Source organism: Meles meles, chromosome X (genome assembly GCF_922984935.1).
Source record: "Meles meles chromosome X, mMelMel3.1 paternal haplotype, whole genome shotgun sequence".
NCBI lineage: Eukaryota > Metazoa > Chordata > Mammalia > Carnivora > Mustelidae > Meles > Meles meles.
Genome location: NC_060087.1, coordinates 126,450,001 through 126,464,385, shown reverse-complemented (window position 1 = coordinate 126,464,385; position 14,385 = coordinate 126,450,001). Strand labels below are relative to the sequence as shown.

The 14,385-nt window shown below is 35.8% G+C and overlaps 1 protein-coding gene across 12 annotated transcripts in view; it reads right to left on the bottom strand.

The window, feature by feature from the left end:
• The window catches only part of FMR1 (FMRP translational regulator 1), a 38,077-nt gene that overhangs the window by 9,228 nt on the left and 14,464 nt on the right, over nucleotides 1-14,385 (bottom strand). For 8 of the 12 annotated variants that reach the window (XM_045995332.1, XM_045995336.1, XM_045995335.1 and 5 more), the window contains exons 4-13: nucleotides 13,082-13,153; nucleotides 12,659-12,807; nucleotides 11,603-11,696; nucleotides 11,400-11,516; nucleotides 8,766-8,936; nucleotides 8,593-8,671; nucleotides 4,608-4,717; nucleotides 3,368-3,502; nucleotides 2,742-2,804; nucleotides 374-460 (exon numbers count right to left, since the gene is read on the bottom strand). In XM_045995332.1, the coding sequence (XP_045851288.1) occupies nucleotides 374-460; nucleotides 2,742-2,804; nucleotides 3,368-3,502; nucleotides 4,608-4,717; nucleotides 8,593-8,671; nucleotides 8,766-8,936; nucleotides 11,400-11,516; nucleotides 11,603-11,696; nucleotides 12,659-12,807; nucleotides 13,082-13,153 (1,077 nt within the window). The remainder of the gene's footprint in view (nucleotides 1-373; nucleotides 461-2,741; nucleotides 2,805-3,367; nucleotides 3,503-4,607; nucleotides 4,718-8,592; nucleotides 8,672-8,765; nucleotides 8,937-11,399; nucleotides 11,517-11,602; nucleotides 11,697-12,658; nucleotides 12,808-13,081; nucleotides 13,154-14,385) is intronic. The other 4 variants (XM_045995338.1, XM_045995341.1, XM_045995334.1 and 1 more) reach the window with 1 other exon arrangement.

The following is a 14,385-nucleotide window of genomic DNA, read 5'->3' as shown; positions in this document are numbered from 1 at the left end:
AAAGGCAAGTGTTAACAGACAAAATTTGGCCTGGAAAAAACTCAGAGGCTAGAAAGGATCAACTGGATGAAAAGGCTATGTACAAGAGTACCCACATTGAGTGTTAAGGGTTTAACAGAAAAATAATAGGAAATAGGGGGATTTATTGAGAACTGGGATATTGGTCCTTAAATTTATAATGACAGCAAATGGACTTGAGTTTTCAAAAGGAATATAATAAGCAAAACAAAGTGAATATTTGCTCTATTACCTTTTAGAGGTCATTCATTATAATGTACAGGCTAGAATGAACCTTTACTGCTGAAAGACTGACTGTGGAGTTTTTATATTTTAGTACAAAAGGATTAGAAGTTAAAGTTCTTCTTGCTCTCACCTTTAAATAGTTCAGGTGATAATCCAGAAGAACAGTGGCATTAGCAATGCTGTCCTTTGTTCCCACAAAAACAAATGGTACCATACCCTGAAAAATAAACGGCAACAATAATCCTATAAAATTAATAATGGATTAATCTGACAAAAATGCAAATAATAACTAAATCTCTAGCACAGGGACTGACAAACAGTAGGTACATAAATGTTTGTTGAAAATATCAATCAATATATGGAAACAAAAGTAGTTGGCATATTATACACATCTATTGTGAATAACAACACATCAATACAGCAACCCCTTGAGTGTACCAGATAATTATGTTATAAATGCTACTATTAAATGTTGGCAAAATCACAAATTATGTAATTCAAAATTATATAAGCTCTGACACGAGATGCATAAACAAAACAATATTTTAAAGTACTCTAATTCATACACTACAGGTTTTATCTGGATCAAATTCTTTACAGAGAAATTCAAAGTTAAATACTAGGGCACAAAAGTAAAATTAACTCCATTTTGCTAACCAAGTCAAGAGAGTACAAACAAAACACAAACCAGAAGAATTAGGGTAAATTCCCTGCACTAATTATTCTGTGCAGGGGACTGAGGGTAAGAGGCAGATCCATGAGCACAAAATTTAACATTTCAATAATGTACTCTAAAAATTGTAAAAGGCTGAATCATAAGGAAAGTTTGATCTTTTCTCTACGGTACTACTTTAATATAAAGACAGATTTTCAAAAAGGAGTATACAAAAAAATTTATACTTCTAGCCCATCAATGAGGAAAAAAAAAGTTCTAAAGAAGCCAAGGTATTGTGCTAACTTATAGCTGGCAATTAGGACATTCAAAATCGAGAATACTTCAATATTTTACTACTGGAGAAATACACATGGTTTTTGATATTCACACATGTGACCATAGATGACCATACAGTGGCTTTGATGAGGACATAATTTTCTAGCCGAAGTTTCTAGGTGTGAAAAATCAAGAAGCTGTCTCTTTAGCAAGCATCACCTCTTTTATATAAAAAGAGCATTCATTTGATAGGTGTGGTTACTGCTGGGCTACTTAAATGTATGTGGGGCTGGAAGAGTTTTTTTCTTTCTTTTCCTTTCCACATTAACATGGCTGTTGATGTGGGAGAAAAAAAAACCCTGAACAATTAGGAATTAATGCTTGTAAAATGACCTTTATCTGGTAGGCAAGGCACTGCTTCCCAGTAGCAATGACCAGCGGAAGAGTCAGGTGCCACTGAAAACCCATGGGGTTTATATGGATTTTTTTGCACTGAATAATATATGAACTATGGAAATGATCAGGCCTATGCATCAGATCTCCTTTTCTCAAAAACATTTTTGACTGTTTTTTCTCCAACTGATGTTGTTACAAAGCAGTTAAACCTTATCATTTTCCAAAATGTCGTATGATGAAATGTTACACTCTTCCCTCTAGATCACGTATGTCCAAAATAAACTTTAAAACCCTATGTCACAGGTTTAGTCTGATCACTTTGGAGCAAATAGTTTTAAAACATTTTCTCCTTCCCCACGTCCAAACTGTTGTACCCAACTGCCACTCTAATTTGAGCACATCACTGGGGGACTAGAACAGTCAAATGAAGAAGGGCCAAGAGCACAACAGCGGCCTTCAATATGGATGCAAGGAGAAGGGGATTCCTTGCCTGGGCTAAGAAATGAGTTGCCCAGCAGAGAGGAATATCCCATGCACTTGTGGTTATATTTCTCTTTATAAAATGGCAGTTCTTGCTTTTAGTCTCTGGTGAGCCATAACATTTTTCCCATAAATAGTTCTCACGGGCCAGGTAGGGGGCCCTGCACCCTCAAAGAACTCATGTTGTGGCCAAAGAGATTAACAAGTGAATGTCTATGTAGGAAGTGCTACTGAGAGGGAAGAGCACACTGGAACACAGAAGGGGGAAAGGCCCTTGGGCCAGTCAGGGGGAGGAGACCTGTGGCAAGTACACAAGGAAAGAGGCACAAGGAGTAAGGTCAAAGCAAATTGGGAAGTTGGCAGGTAAAGAGCACTCTGGTGAAGGATCCATATGCATACAGAGGCAATAGTGTTCAGAGAACTCTAAGTTACTTCAGTATGGTTCAAGCCACTCTGGAAGGCAAAGGAGGGGAATGATAAGAGGTGACACTGGGCAGGTGAGCATCAAAGAAAGGCCTGATAAGCAACAGGAAGGAACTTGAGCTTTCTCCCCAGGGCAATGGATAAACATACCCCAAAACACTCCTCCACCATCCCCCAACCCTGCTGACCATTTGTAGTCTTTCTTAACAAGGGGAATAAACATTAAAATATAAAATTAAAATGTATTTTTCAAGGAATGTTTTCCTACCTGCCAAGCCTTGAGTTCAGGTTTCTGGGATTCCCCTGCTACAATTGATGAAACCACTAACACCTAAAGCAGTATAAGGAATGCAAGTGATGTCATTAACTATAACAAATGATACACAGAAGCCTGAACGCAGGACTTTCACTGTAGGACTTCTAAACCCATTTCTAAATAGTTAGGTTAGATCAAATATTGAAAACCAGTTTCTAAAATATGGTTCTAAGTAGTAACTAAATGTATCTAACAGAAGGTACATTTTGAGCTACCACAACCTGCAAAATTTCAAGAAACAGCATGAAAAAATGAAAGACCACCCTCAAAAGAAAAAAATGTGATCATTAATTGTAACCCCATATTTTATGTTTATACCATATTTGTCACTGTGAGTAAACTGAGAAGTAGGTATCACTTTGGTTTGTAACCTTTCATAAGATGGCAATCAGATTTCAAAAAAAACCAAAAACACCAAAACCAAAACCAAAAAAAAAAAAAAAAAACCAAAAAAACAAAAACACAAAAACATGAGTAGTCTATAAGCCTAACCAGAGAAAACACCCAAAACACCAACCGTGACATCTGGGTCAAAGAAATTCCTTTTAATATAATTCAAAGTGACAAATATTTCTTACCCTCTGGACTTTTGTACTGTTAGGTTGAGAAAAATGAGTACTGTTTTCCTTCATATCTATATGTTTTTTTTCTTCTGGGGGAGTAGGTCCAACCCTTGAATTACTGGAAGGTAGGGAATTTGGTGGCATGATTTCCTTGGTAAAAAACAAAACACAAAAGGGAAAAGAGAACCAATTTAAAAGACTGTATTTAGCCCCATTTTTTATATCAATGATCATATTTTAAGAATATAAATTATTATAAACATTTTTGGCAGAAAGAGTTAGAGAATGCAAATATTATGCCGTAAAACCCCCAAAACATCAAACATCAGCTAAAGAACCTTTCACAAAAGAAAAGACTAGATAATATGTGAAAATACGGCAAAATTTGACCTTTATTTGGTAGGCAAGGCACCGCTTCCCAGTAGCAATGACCAGCTGAAGAGTCAGGTGCCACTGAAAACCCATGGGCTTCGTATGGATTTTTTTGCACTGAATAATATGTATTTGGGGGGATTTTATTTTAAATAGTATCGTTGTACAGAGGAGCACACCCTTACCTCCCCCAACCCACATAAATACTTTAAAGGTTGCTACCAAAAACCATATATTCATGAAGATGAAAGTGAGGGTTATAAAATTTAATGACTGGGAAGAGATTATTATGCCCAGATAAAAACGTAAAGAACAGAAAATAAACACATACACACAAACTAAAAAAGACAAAGAAAAAAAATTGGAAGGGGAGGCGAACCATAAGAGACTATAGACTCTGAAAAACAACCTGAGGGTTTTGAAGGGTTGGGGGTGGGAGGTTGGGGGAACAAGTGGTGGGTAATAGGGAGGGCACGTATTGCATGAAGCACTGGGTGTTGTGCAAAAACAATGAATACTGTTACGCTAAAAAAAAAAAAAAAGTTAAATTATTTAAAAAAAAAAAAAGACAAAGGATAAAAGCCAGAAAACCTGATTAGTGTCCCAACCTGGTCTCTGTCAGTAACATCAAGTTATATTTGAAAAGTGCCTTATACTCTTTTTAGAATTTATGACCATCCATTTTAAAGACTGAGAAAGATGTGAGGGCATTCAAGTGACCAGTCCCAAGTCACTCTCCAGCTACAACAATGACTGGCATGACTGTCAGAATTTTTACATTCCTAGCATGTGCATACTATACTACAGAGGCCTCTAAATTAACATATTGAAAAAAACAGTAAGAAACTTTTATCAAACCAGAAACACATGCACTATAACATACCTCTTCTTGTGGAACACTTTTCTCATTTTCGGCTTCAATTCTCACCCTCACAACTCCCGACTTGTCCACAATTTCCTGAATCAGTTTTCCATTTTTTCCTATTACTTTGCCTAAGAAATGAGTAATTCATGTTTGGTTTTAAAAACATGTATCTCAAACCAGTAAGCGTACCCCACTGTAAACTATCACATAAAACGTAAGATTTCAAAACCAAAACAGAAACTCTTTTCAAAAAGAGTTAAACAGGCTTTCTGTTTATTAGGTTGTCTGTCACTGTTTAAACTACTTTGGTCAAGTATCAGAACTATTCAAATCTCATGAATTGATGGGATAATTTTGAATTTTTAAGGAAGTTTGAAGATAGGCTCTTATTTTGCCTAAAAGGGTCTACTTGAAACTTGCTGGTACAGAGTATTATATATCACTCTTTTTGCAAAGTTCTATGAAAAGAATTAAGGGAAAGGACAGATAATAGAAAATACATTTGCTTATTCATTTGACAATTTTAGTTCTGTCTGTACCTGATTTAAATCTGCTTCTTTGCCCATGACAAATATTTTTAGAATTTTATATGTCATATTTATAAAAGATACTCCAAGTTTAAAAGGGACTTAGGCAGCTGTACATACATCTAAAAGAAGTATACATTTTCCAGGCCAATGTGTTAACATAATATTACTCCTGTGTATCACTCATAGATTGTATCGGTATATTAAAAGGTGAAGTGTGACTTCTTTATCTTATTAGCCACAGAATAAAAGATTAAGAAATCACACTTTATTAAGATAACTCAAAACCACAATGAAAAAACTTAAAAACCAGTTCAAGATTAACTATTATTCGGTATTTGTTAAAACTCCAAAGACTTTGAATACTGGTAATAAATAGGCATTCTTTTCCTCATTTTAGAAAACTCAGTCATACCCTTTAACTGGGAAATGACTGCTTTCATAGCCATCATCATCCATTAGTATAAAGCAAGACCCTGCAAATAAAAGAACTATTGGTTCCAGTAGTCTACATGTGAATTACATCGGCTTCTGAGTGCCTTCCCAAGATACCTAAAAAGCACCCTTATACCGGCTAAGACCATCATGTGCTTGTCCCAGTGTCTCCTCTAAGGCAGGGATGGGGAAAAATCTGGAAGCCAAAATTTGCCTTGAGTCAATGCTACAGAAGAAACCAAGGAAAGCGTCACAACAGGAACTTGTGGTTCTTCTCATCAGCATTACCCCGGCACTCCAGCCACGCCAGACAGCCTCATTCACCCTTATAATCTTTTCTGACTGCTCAGTGGTCAGGGAACAGAACTGACATTAAATCAGGACTCCTGATATAGGCAGGTCCTTTTGTCAATTATTTCTGCTCCTCCTGTCTTCAAATGAATAGAGGTTTTTACACGGTGTTGTCCCACGGTTTGTTTCTACAACACTTATATTTTCATGAATTAATGTGATTTTAAAAAAGGTCTAAATGAGTCAGGAAAAAGAAAATTGAGCTTGGCACATGCTGCTTTTAATATCTTAACTATCCTAAGTCTTGTGTTAACTATAATTAACTGAATAATTAAACCAATGCACTGTTAAGGTGGATGAAGAACAAGTAAATTTTTAGGAAAGAATGACAAATCCGTGTACGTGCTAGAGAGTTTGTGAAAAATAAAGAGATCATAAATCATACTGTGGGACTCAAAGAAAACTCATGCAATACTAATTAGACATCTCCCTAAAGATGTGCCTTGCCAACTCTCTTAAACAAAAATGCTTTCTGAAAATTCTCAACATTCCTAGTGTTGTAGTAGACAATCTCTAAAACAGACTTGCTTTATTTTATTCGATAGAAACAAAAGAAAACCGAGGCTGATTGTACTTCAGCAAGCTTTCTGGTGAAAGGTCACTGCTGGAACCCTCTTCTCTTCAGGTATGACCAGAGGTAGAGTCTATTTTTAATAACAGATAATGCAATTCTATACCACATGGTTATTTCTAAATCCCAACTGACAGCTTACTACAATTTTGCTCTACTGAACTGGATGGAATTGTTCTAAATAAGGAGGAGAAAAGAGAAGTAACATTTACAGAATCCCATACTATGTCCAGAGCTTATCTAAACCTTTCTATCAACATCCTCCTGTTTAGTTATCATGGCAACTCTGTGAGGTGGACACTATTATTCACATTTTTTGGAGGTAAGGAAAATAAAATTCAAGGGGGTAGAGTCAGTTACAAGGTCAAATTACCAAAAAGTGAGGTAGGGACTGAAATCTACATTCAACTCCAACTCCAACACCTAAGAACTCTCCCCTAGAGGCATCATGCCACGTCCCAAATGAACTGTAGTGAATGAATCCAACACATAAGTTTCTGTTTGGTAATTATTGAAAAAACTGTCTACTGGCTATGTAAGAATTTCTAAATTTAAAATAACTTTTCTAACTATAAAATGTATACAATTGCTTGGCAAACTGTAACTAAAAGGAAAATAAGCATCATCATTCAAAACCCCACTTATCCAGAGGTAATAAGGACAGTGCTACACACACACAAAACTGTGTCCAAGTTACCTCAATAACATCACATTCTTTAGCTGTCTGTAGAACACAGCTGAAAGAATAATTCTGCATTAATTTCACTGGTATTTACCCTTGGACTAATTTTTATTCAAGTGAAAAATATTATTCCAAGTGTTTTTAATGGCACAGGAAGATGTTTATTAATTCTATGCTGACAAAAAATTAAAGCAGGCTAAGCAGGACCGAAACTATGGGAACAAAATGCATAGAAGTTCTTATTTTCTTGTTCTTTAAACTTTCCAAAGGGTATGTATTACTTTTTTATAATCAGTTGTGACTTCAAGTTCAGTAAATTAAAAATGTTTAGGCAGTATGTCCCAATTTTATGTATAAAGACACAGGTAGTGTTCTTGATTAAAAAAAAAAAAACCAAAAGCCTGCAACTTGCTTGATATGTTCTGCTAAAGAGATCTTCACCATTTGAGAATATTGGTAGAGAGTTTCTGGTATTTGCTGGTACCCGTGATGATGATAGTAATGAAACAGAAGTATTCAAAGTCAAAATGAAGAACTACCATTGGTGTTGCAAAAAGCCCCAGAGACACTCAGAGTTACTTTTAGCTTTGCAACTCATTAGATTTAAGTAACCTATATTCAAATTCTCAATTCAGAGATAATTCAGAATGCTATCATTTAATAGTCCCATCAGAGAGATCAAATAAATATAAATATCCTCCAAATTATAAAGCCCTCAAATGTCATTCATTTTGAAAAAAAATGGTTTAAGATCGATTTTTTAAAAGATTTATTTACTTATTTGAGAGAGAGAACATACAGGGTTAAGGGCAGAGGGAGAGAGTCCCAAGCAGATTCTGTACAGTGCACAGAGCCCAATGCAGGGCTCAATCCCACAACTCCGAGATCACCAACTGAGCTGAGACCAAGAGATGGATGCTTAACCGACTGAACCACTCAGACGCCCCTGAAGATTTACTTATTTGACAGAGAGCACACAGGAGTGTGAGTGGGGGAGACTTAAAGAGGGGGGGATAAGCAGACTCCCTGCGGAGCACAAAGCCTGACATGAGACCTCGATCTCATGACGCTGAGATCATGACCTGAGCCGAAATCAAGAGTTGGATGCTTAACTCACTGAGCCACTCAGGTGTCCCTTGAAAAAATGTTTAATTTTAAGATACAGAAACTACACACTGAAGAGGCTGTACAGAATTTATTCTTCCAGGCTCTAACAGGTTTGAACTAGCAAAGCAGTATCTTTTGTATACCTTCTAATTTTTGAGTATCATATTTATCAAATATTTTCTGTATACATAACAACAGACCATATTTCAAAGATTAAGCTTCAGTTAAATGACTCTCCAAGTGAGTGAACATGGAATTCTAGCAGTATAACTGAACTATTTCCCTAACTGGTGTTTTTGTAGTGTATGTCAAGGGTAATTTTTGACTCACCGACCAAGTTCCTTGGAACTTGTATGACATCTTCAGCAAATTCAAGAAAGCTTCTAGCCTTTTTCACTGCATCCTGATCCTAACAACAAAGGGGAAAAGATTTAAGATAAAAGATGAGCCATATGAAATACTGTTTGTTATTTTAGAAAAAAACTACGTAGTGAAATATTTACCTCTCCATAAATATGAAATGTGCAGGTGTCTTCATCTAGATCAATAGCAGTGACCCCAGGTACTTTTCTAGCTTGCTGAATATTAGCACCATGAGTCCCAATAGCTAGACCCATCAGATCTTCTCGTACGATAAATTGTTCATGAAACCTTGAGGCAAGTTGCCTTGAACTCTGTAGAGAAATGCACGTCCGATTAATATGCTTTATCAACTATCAAGACAACTGTATTTAGGTCAGCCATATAAATAATCTTGACCCTATGTATCAGGGGCCTATAAATTAGTTTCAATTGTAAACTAAAAGGTTTTAGAAAACACCTCCCACAGCACAAGTACTTTTTAGGTTACTGAAGGTCTATACCATCTGATATATTTGTTAATAGGAAAGGGCTTCTTGTCAACTTTCCAAGGTAACTTTTAAAAACCTATTTGCAAGGCTGCCTTAGGTAACCAATGACAGCAATAACGTAGTATGAAGAAGCAGATCAAAGGTTCCCAAATAAAAACCAGCCCACCGGATCTGACAGACTCAATGTTATTTAAGTAAAAAAAAAAAAAAAAAGTTAAATACCATCTTCACAGAAAATTGTATTCACTTCATTTTTATTTATTTATTTATTTTTTAAAAGATTTTATTTATTTATTTGACAGACACAGATCACAAGTAGGCAGAGAGGCAGGCAGAGAGAGAGGAATGGAAGCAGGCCCCCCGCTGGGCAGAGAGCCGCATGCGGGGCTCCATCCCAGGATCCCGGGATCATGACCTGAGCCGAAGGCAGAGGCTTTAACCACTGAGCCACCCAGGCGCCCCTCACTTCATTTTTATTAAAGAATATCAGTACATAGACATTTTTTTTCAGTTTTCTTCCTGGAAACTGCTCCATTTATTTAACTTATCATTAGATATTGTGGTCTAGATATCCATCCCTCTGGCGAAGTGGTGATATTAAAATACTTTCCTTCCCCCACTGCCCAACCTGAGGAATGGAATCATAAAAATTGTTGGTGCAGTCATGAAATCAAATGATTACAGAATGCCAAAGACTTACAATTTATCTTGCATATGCACCTGGAACCTAATATGAGAGTCTGTAAGACCTTGTGATCTGGATCCACAAGTATGATGGATTCTTTCAAATATTCAGTAATGACTGAAATATGTTACAGTCAACACCCCGAACTTGTGGATAATTGCTCTCTCTTTAAACAGCATTATCAAAATTTCATGTTTAGTTCTAGCATGCCATAAATGAAAACCAAACATATTAGTGGCTCATGTTGAAAATGGAAATTTCTTATTTGAATATGTGGATCTCTTTAATATTAGTAGTGAGGAGAGATAGGCATGCACACTAGTTTCTCAGTCTTCAACATACCTACTAATTGGAATGTATGAGTGTTAACTACTGTAAGCAATTTTAAAAAGTCTAATAGCCATTCTGTAGATTAAGAGTAACAAAATGTATGAAATATTCCTAGGACTTTTCAAGAAGTCTTGTTTTTTGAATCCTGGTTCATTCGCCTGGTTTACTCTTTTCACGGATAATTCACTGATAAATGGTAAACCAAAGGTACCATAACAGATCATTTAAGAAGAATTAGATGTTTAAGAAGAGGCATGAGTATATTTTCCATAATACTCACAATGACAGTAAGGAGGCTGTTCTGGTCTAAAGTTATGAAAGAATTGCTAAAGAAACCACAAATATGTGAACATAGAGACATCAAGAAAGAATGAGAGTAAAAACCAATTAATCAGACCTCCATGGCCACAAGGAAAACAGTAACAAAAGGAGATATGAGTGTCTTCTCTCTTGCTGAGAGTTCAGCAATCACACATCAAGTGGGAAGGTGGCAAGTTTCATAGGGTTTTACGAGACTATAGCCTTGACTACCTTCTCCCTTAATATGCAATTTGGAACTTTTTTTTTTCTTTATTATTTCAAATGCATGGTGTTTTCCCTCTATGAAATGAATAATGATGAAGAACTCTGGAATCTGACAGTAATACACTTGAATTGGGACATTAAAATCCATTTAGTTTCTATGGTTATGGATGGAAATACTAGACAGTTATCAATGAAAATAAATGTACGGTGGTGGAAATTACTGGAAGATTAATAAAAGTAGATAAAATGCACCTGACGAGACGAAATAGTAAGTTAGGGAAATAGCCTCTGGCAGGAATCTGAAGACAGGAGTTTTAAAGAGTGACAACCAATTAGAATGAAGAAGTTCTATACCCCTTTAAACAGAGATAAACATATATAATGAAAGGAATATGATTAGATATTTAAATACTCTCTAGTACTTAAATGATAACATGTTATATGGAAGAAGCATTGCCTCATTTAATTAACAGCTTTGATGAACTTCTAGAAAAAGTGAGTTGCCCAGAAGTTCCTTAATATATATCAACTGCTGCTTAATTCTGAAACCTCAGGCATGAAAACCTTTAGTATGATTAGGCACTGTATATAAAATATAAAATATAAATATAAAAATAAGGAATATAAAAATAAGGAATTGCTAAGACACAGTAAATAAAGGACAACTTGCCCATATTCAAGTTTTGAAACTCCACAGTTACCATTTCTAGATAGCCTTACAAGCAGCACTAGGGAAAGCCACATACCTCTAGCTGCTTACTGGCTTCTTCATTTCTCAGTATCAGAGACAGCTTAGTGCGCAGACTCCGAAAGTGCATGTCAATTAACATGTGTGCTCGTTTCGAGGTGACTTCATTGATAGACTAAGGATATTTAAATTAACACTATTATTATCAAACTAAATACTCCAAATGAAGTACATCAAAAGAGACAGGTCAAAAACACTCACCAAAATGACAAGCTGATAATTCTCTGGATCGTAAGTTACAGAAAAGGCACCAACTGCCTTTTTAAAGTCCTTATGTGCCGATTCTTTGGCACACCTAGAAATAAAAAGAATATCCACTGTGAAATTAAGATGAATGATTGCGAACTACTGGCATTAAGTCTATGCAGAGACTTATACTTAGTAGAACTATGAATTCATACTAAACATGATACACACAAAATGTTGTATCTGTTTAAAAGTTTAGTTCCTTTGCTGGACATCCCTGAAATACTTTTAGCCCACTCAAGTATTTGATTACAGAGAAAGTTTCCTTTGCTGTCCACCTCTGTTATACTCAGCCAAATCAAACATCTGAGATTACAGAGAAATGAAAAAACTAGTTATGCTTTTAAGGGATTGCTAGTGTTCCTAGACTACCAAAGGTGGCATTATTTAGGACACTCTCCTCTGAAGATTCCTTATTTCAGTTACATATGATTAGTAATTTTCTTAACTGTTGAAAACTTTTGGGGATAGCTACATGTTACCCAGTTTTATTCTGCTGTTTCTTTTCTATAGAAAAACGGCTGACCAATTTAAGGGAAAGAAGGAAATGTATATGAATCAGAAAGCACAAAAATTTACACACATATGAAATCACTTGAAAAAGCAGGATTTCTATGTACTTTGAATTTCAAGTTAATGTTTATCAAAAGTGTGACACATCCAAATCAAACTCATTACACCTCCCTGATGAAATCTTCAAAAAGGAATCTCTCACCTAAAAAGGTCTTTAAGCATAACTCCAGCCCAAGGATTATAAGATTGAGACAACCTTTGGAAGCTTCTTTACTCTACTCATTACATATTCGTCTGAGAATATTAAGATCTACACTGATCATTTTTAAAATTTTCAAAATTCTATGAACAAAGTTTATTTCTGCACTACTTTTGCAAACCATTTTTCGCCAAAGTTCATTGAATTTAAAAATTGGTATTATTTTAAAATTTTATATTCTTTTAAATTAACTGCATATCACCTGTAAGTTCTCAGCACTTCTTGCAATATTAACTTACATTTGTCGTAAGTCTTCTGGCACGTCCAGTTTGATTTTATGGAAAGTATCTTTCGTGGCAGGTTTGTTGGGATTAACCGATCGTAGACGTTCAATTGTGACAATTTCATTGTATGTAGCATCACATGCTGCATATTCTATCACATAAAACTGACAGAAATAGATAAAAGTCATTCCTGGTCATAGTTTTTAAATTAAGAACAATAAGCTATACCTATACAGTTATTTTTAAGTTCTCTAGAGGGAAGAAAAAACTCTATTTGATCAATTAACTAAAATACACAAAAGATACTGAACATGTAGAGAAAACATTTTAATGACTCAAGTCAGATATTAATTTAAAATAGAAATCCACACTGAAATGTAATACCTGAGTTTAGAAAAGGCAAACAGTACAAAAATTTTTAAATATGCAGTTTCCTACCTCACCCTTTATCATCCTCACTTTAGCTAACCACCAACAGCAAGGCTCTTTTTCATTTGCTCTGGAATAAACCTACACAAAAATTACAACATAGATTATTTCATAATTAGCATCATTCAAAAATCTATAGATTATCAGACATTGAAGAAAATTCTTAAAATGAGCCAGGTGTGTTTCAAACCCATATGCTGTATGCCTTAAAGCAGACTGCAACACTACAGATACATAATCAGAAACTACTTGATTACCTGGGAGAGCCCTGAACAAAGCACCTTCCTGTTTTGTTTCAGATCAATAACAATCAGTCCTCTGCATATGAATGCTCGAGAAAAGCAGATTGCTCATAAACCTAGGCATACTTGCCTTAGATACTCTGTCAACTATGAAAATATATCTAAAACTGTATAAACTTGTTTTTGTTTTACTCTGGTAGGTAAATAACTGATTGGAAGTTATTGACCTGGCCTACTGCCTGGTCACTAAATGGGTGAGGGCCTCTGACCACTCAAACCCACTAAGGATGCCACCCTGGCATTCATGTCTCCTGGTGCCTAAATGAACAAATTCTTGGTCACTCCCTGGTCTCCTGTTCCCTTTCTCACTCCACTAAAATGGACAACTCTAGGCTGGCAATCCTCTGGATACAACCTTCCTTCTCTTGCACACTGGATCATTTCTTCTAACTGATCTCTTTGGCGATCACGTTAAAGTTCACTTACAACGTGCAGCATGGAACCTTTTGTGAAGACACCAGCAAATAAAGGATAATGGGAAAAGAGATGGCATAGTATATATGGAGAGACAGACAGAAATACTCAAAAACAGAAAGCAGGGAGGAGAGGACAGAAAACTCAGAGCCCAAGGCTGATGAGTAACTCAAGGTTCCAATTCTTGTCTCCCCTTCACAATTGAAGTTACATACTGACTAAACATAGCTTAACCTACCTTTCTCTCTTGCCCTATCACTTATTCTCAATTCTGCTCTAGCCAGAGAAATAACTTCAGTTAATTGTTATGTAATACAGTGAGGTCGTCCTAGCAATAGGACCTCATTGGTCCCCAACATATCATGTGACAAAGTTGGGGGGAAAGTTCCCTTAATCCATCACGATTATGAGCATTCCTGATACAGACATATCAGAAGACCCAGTGTCTTGTGTCCCTTTTTACAACCTAAGTCCTAAGTTAATGGTTATACAATACAGTGACTAATACAACTTAATTTAACCTACCTTTCCCTCTTGCTACCACCCAGGCCTTTCAACTCTCTAGCTAGAGCAATAACCTCAGTTATGCATCACTGT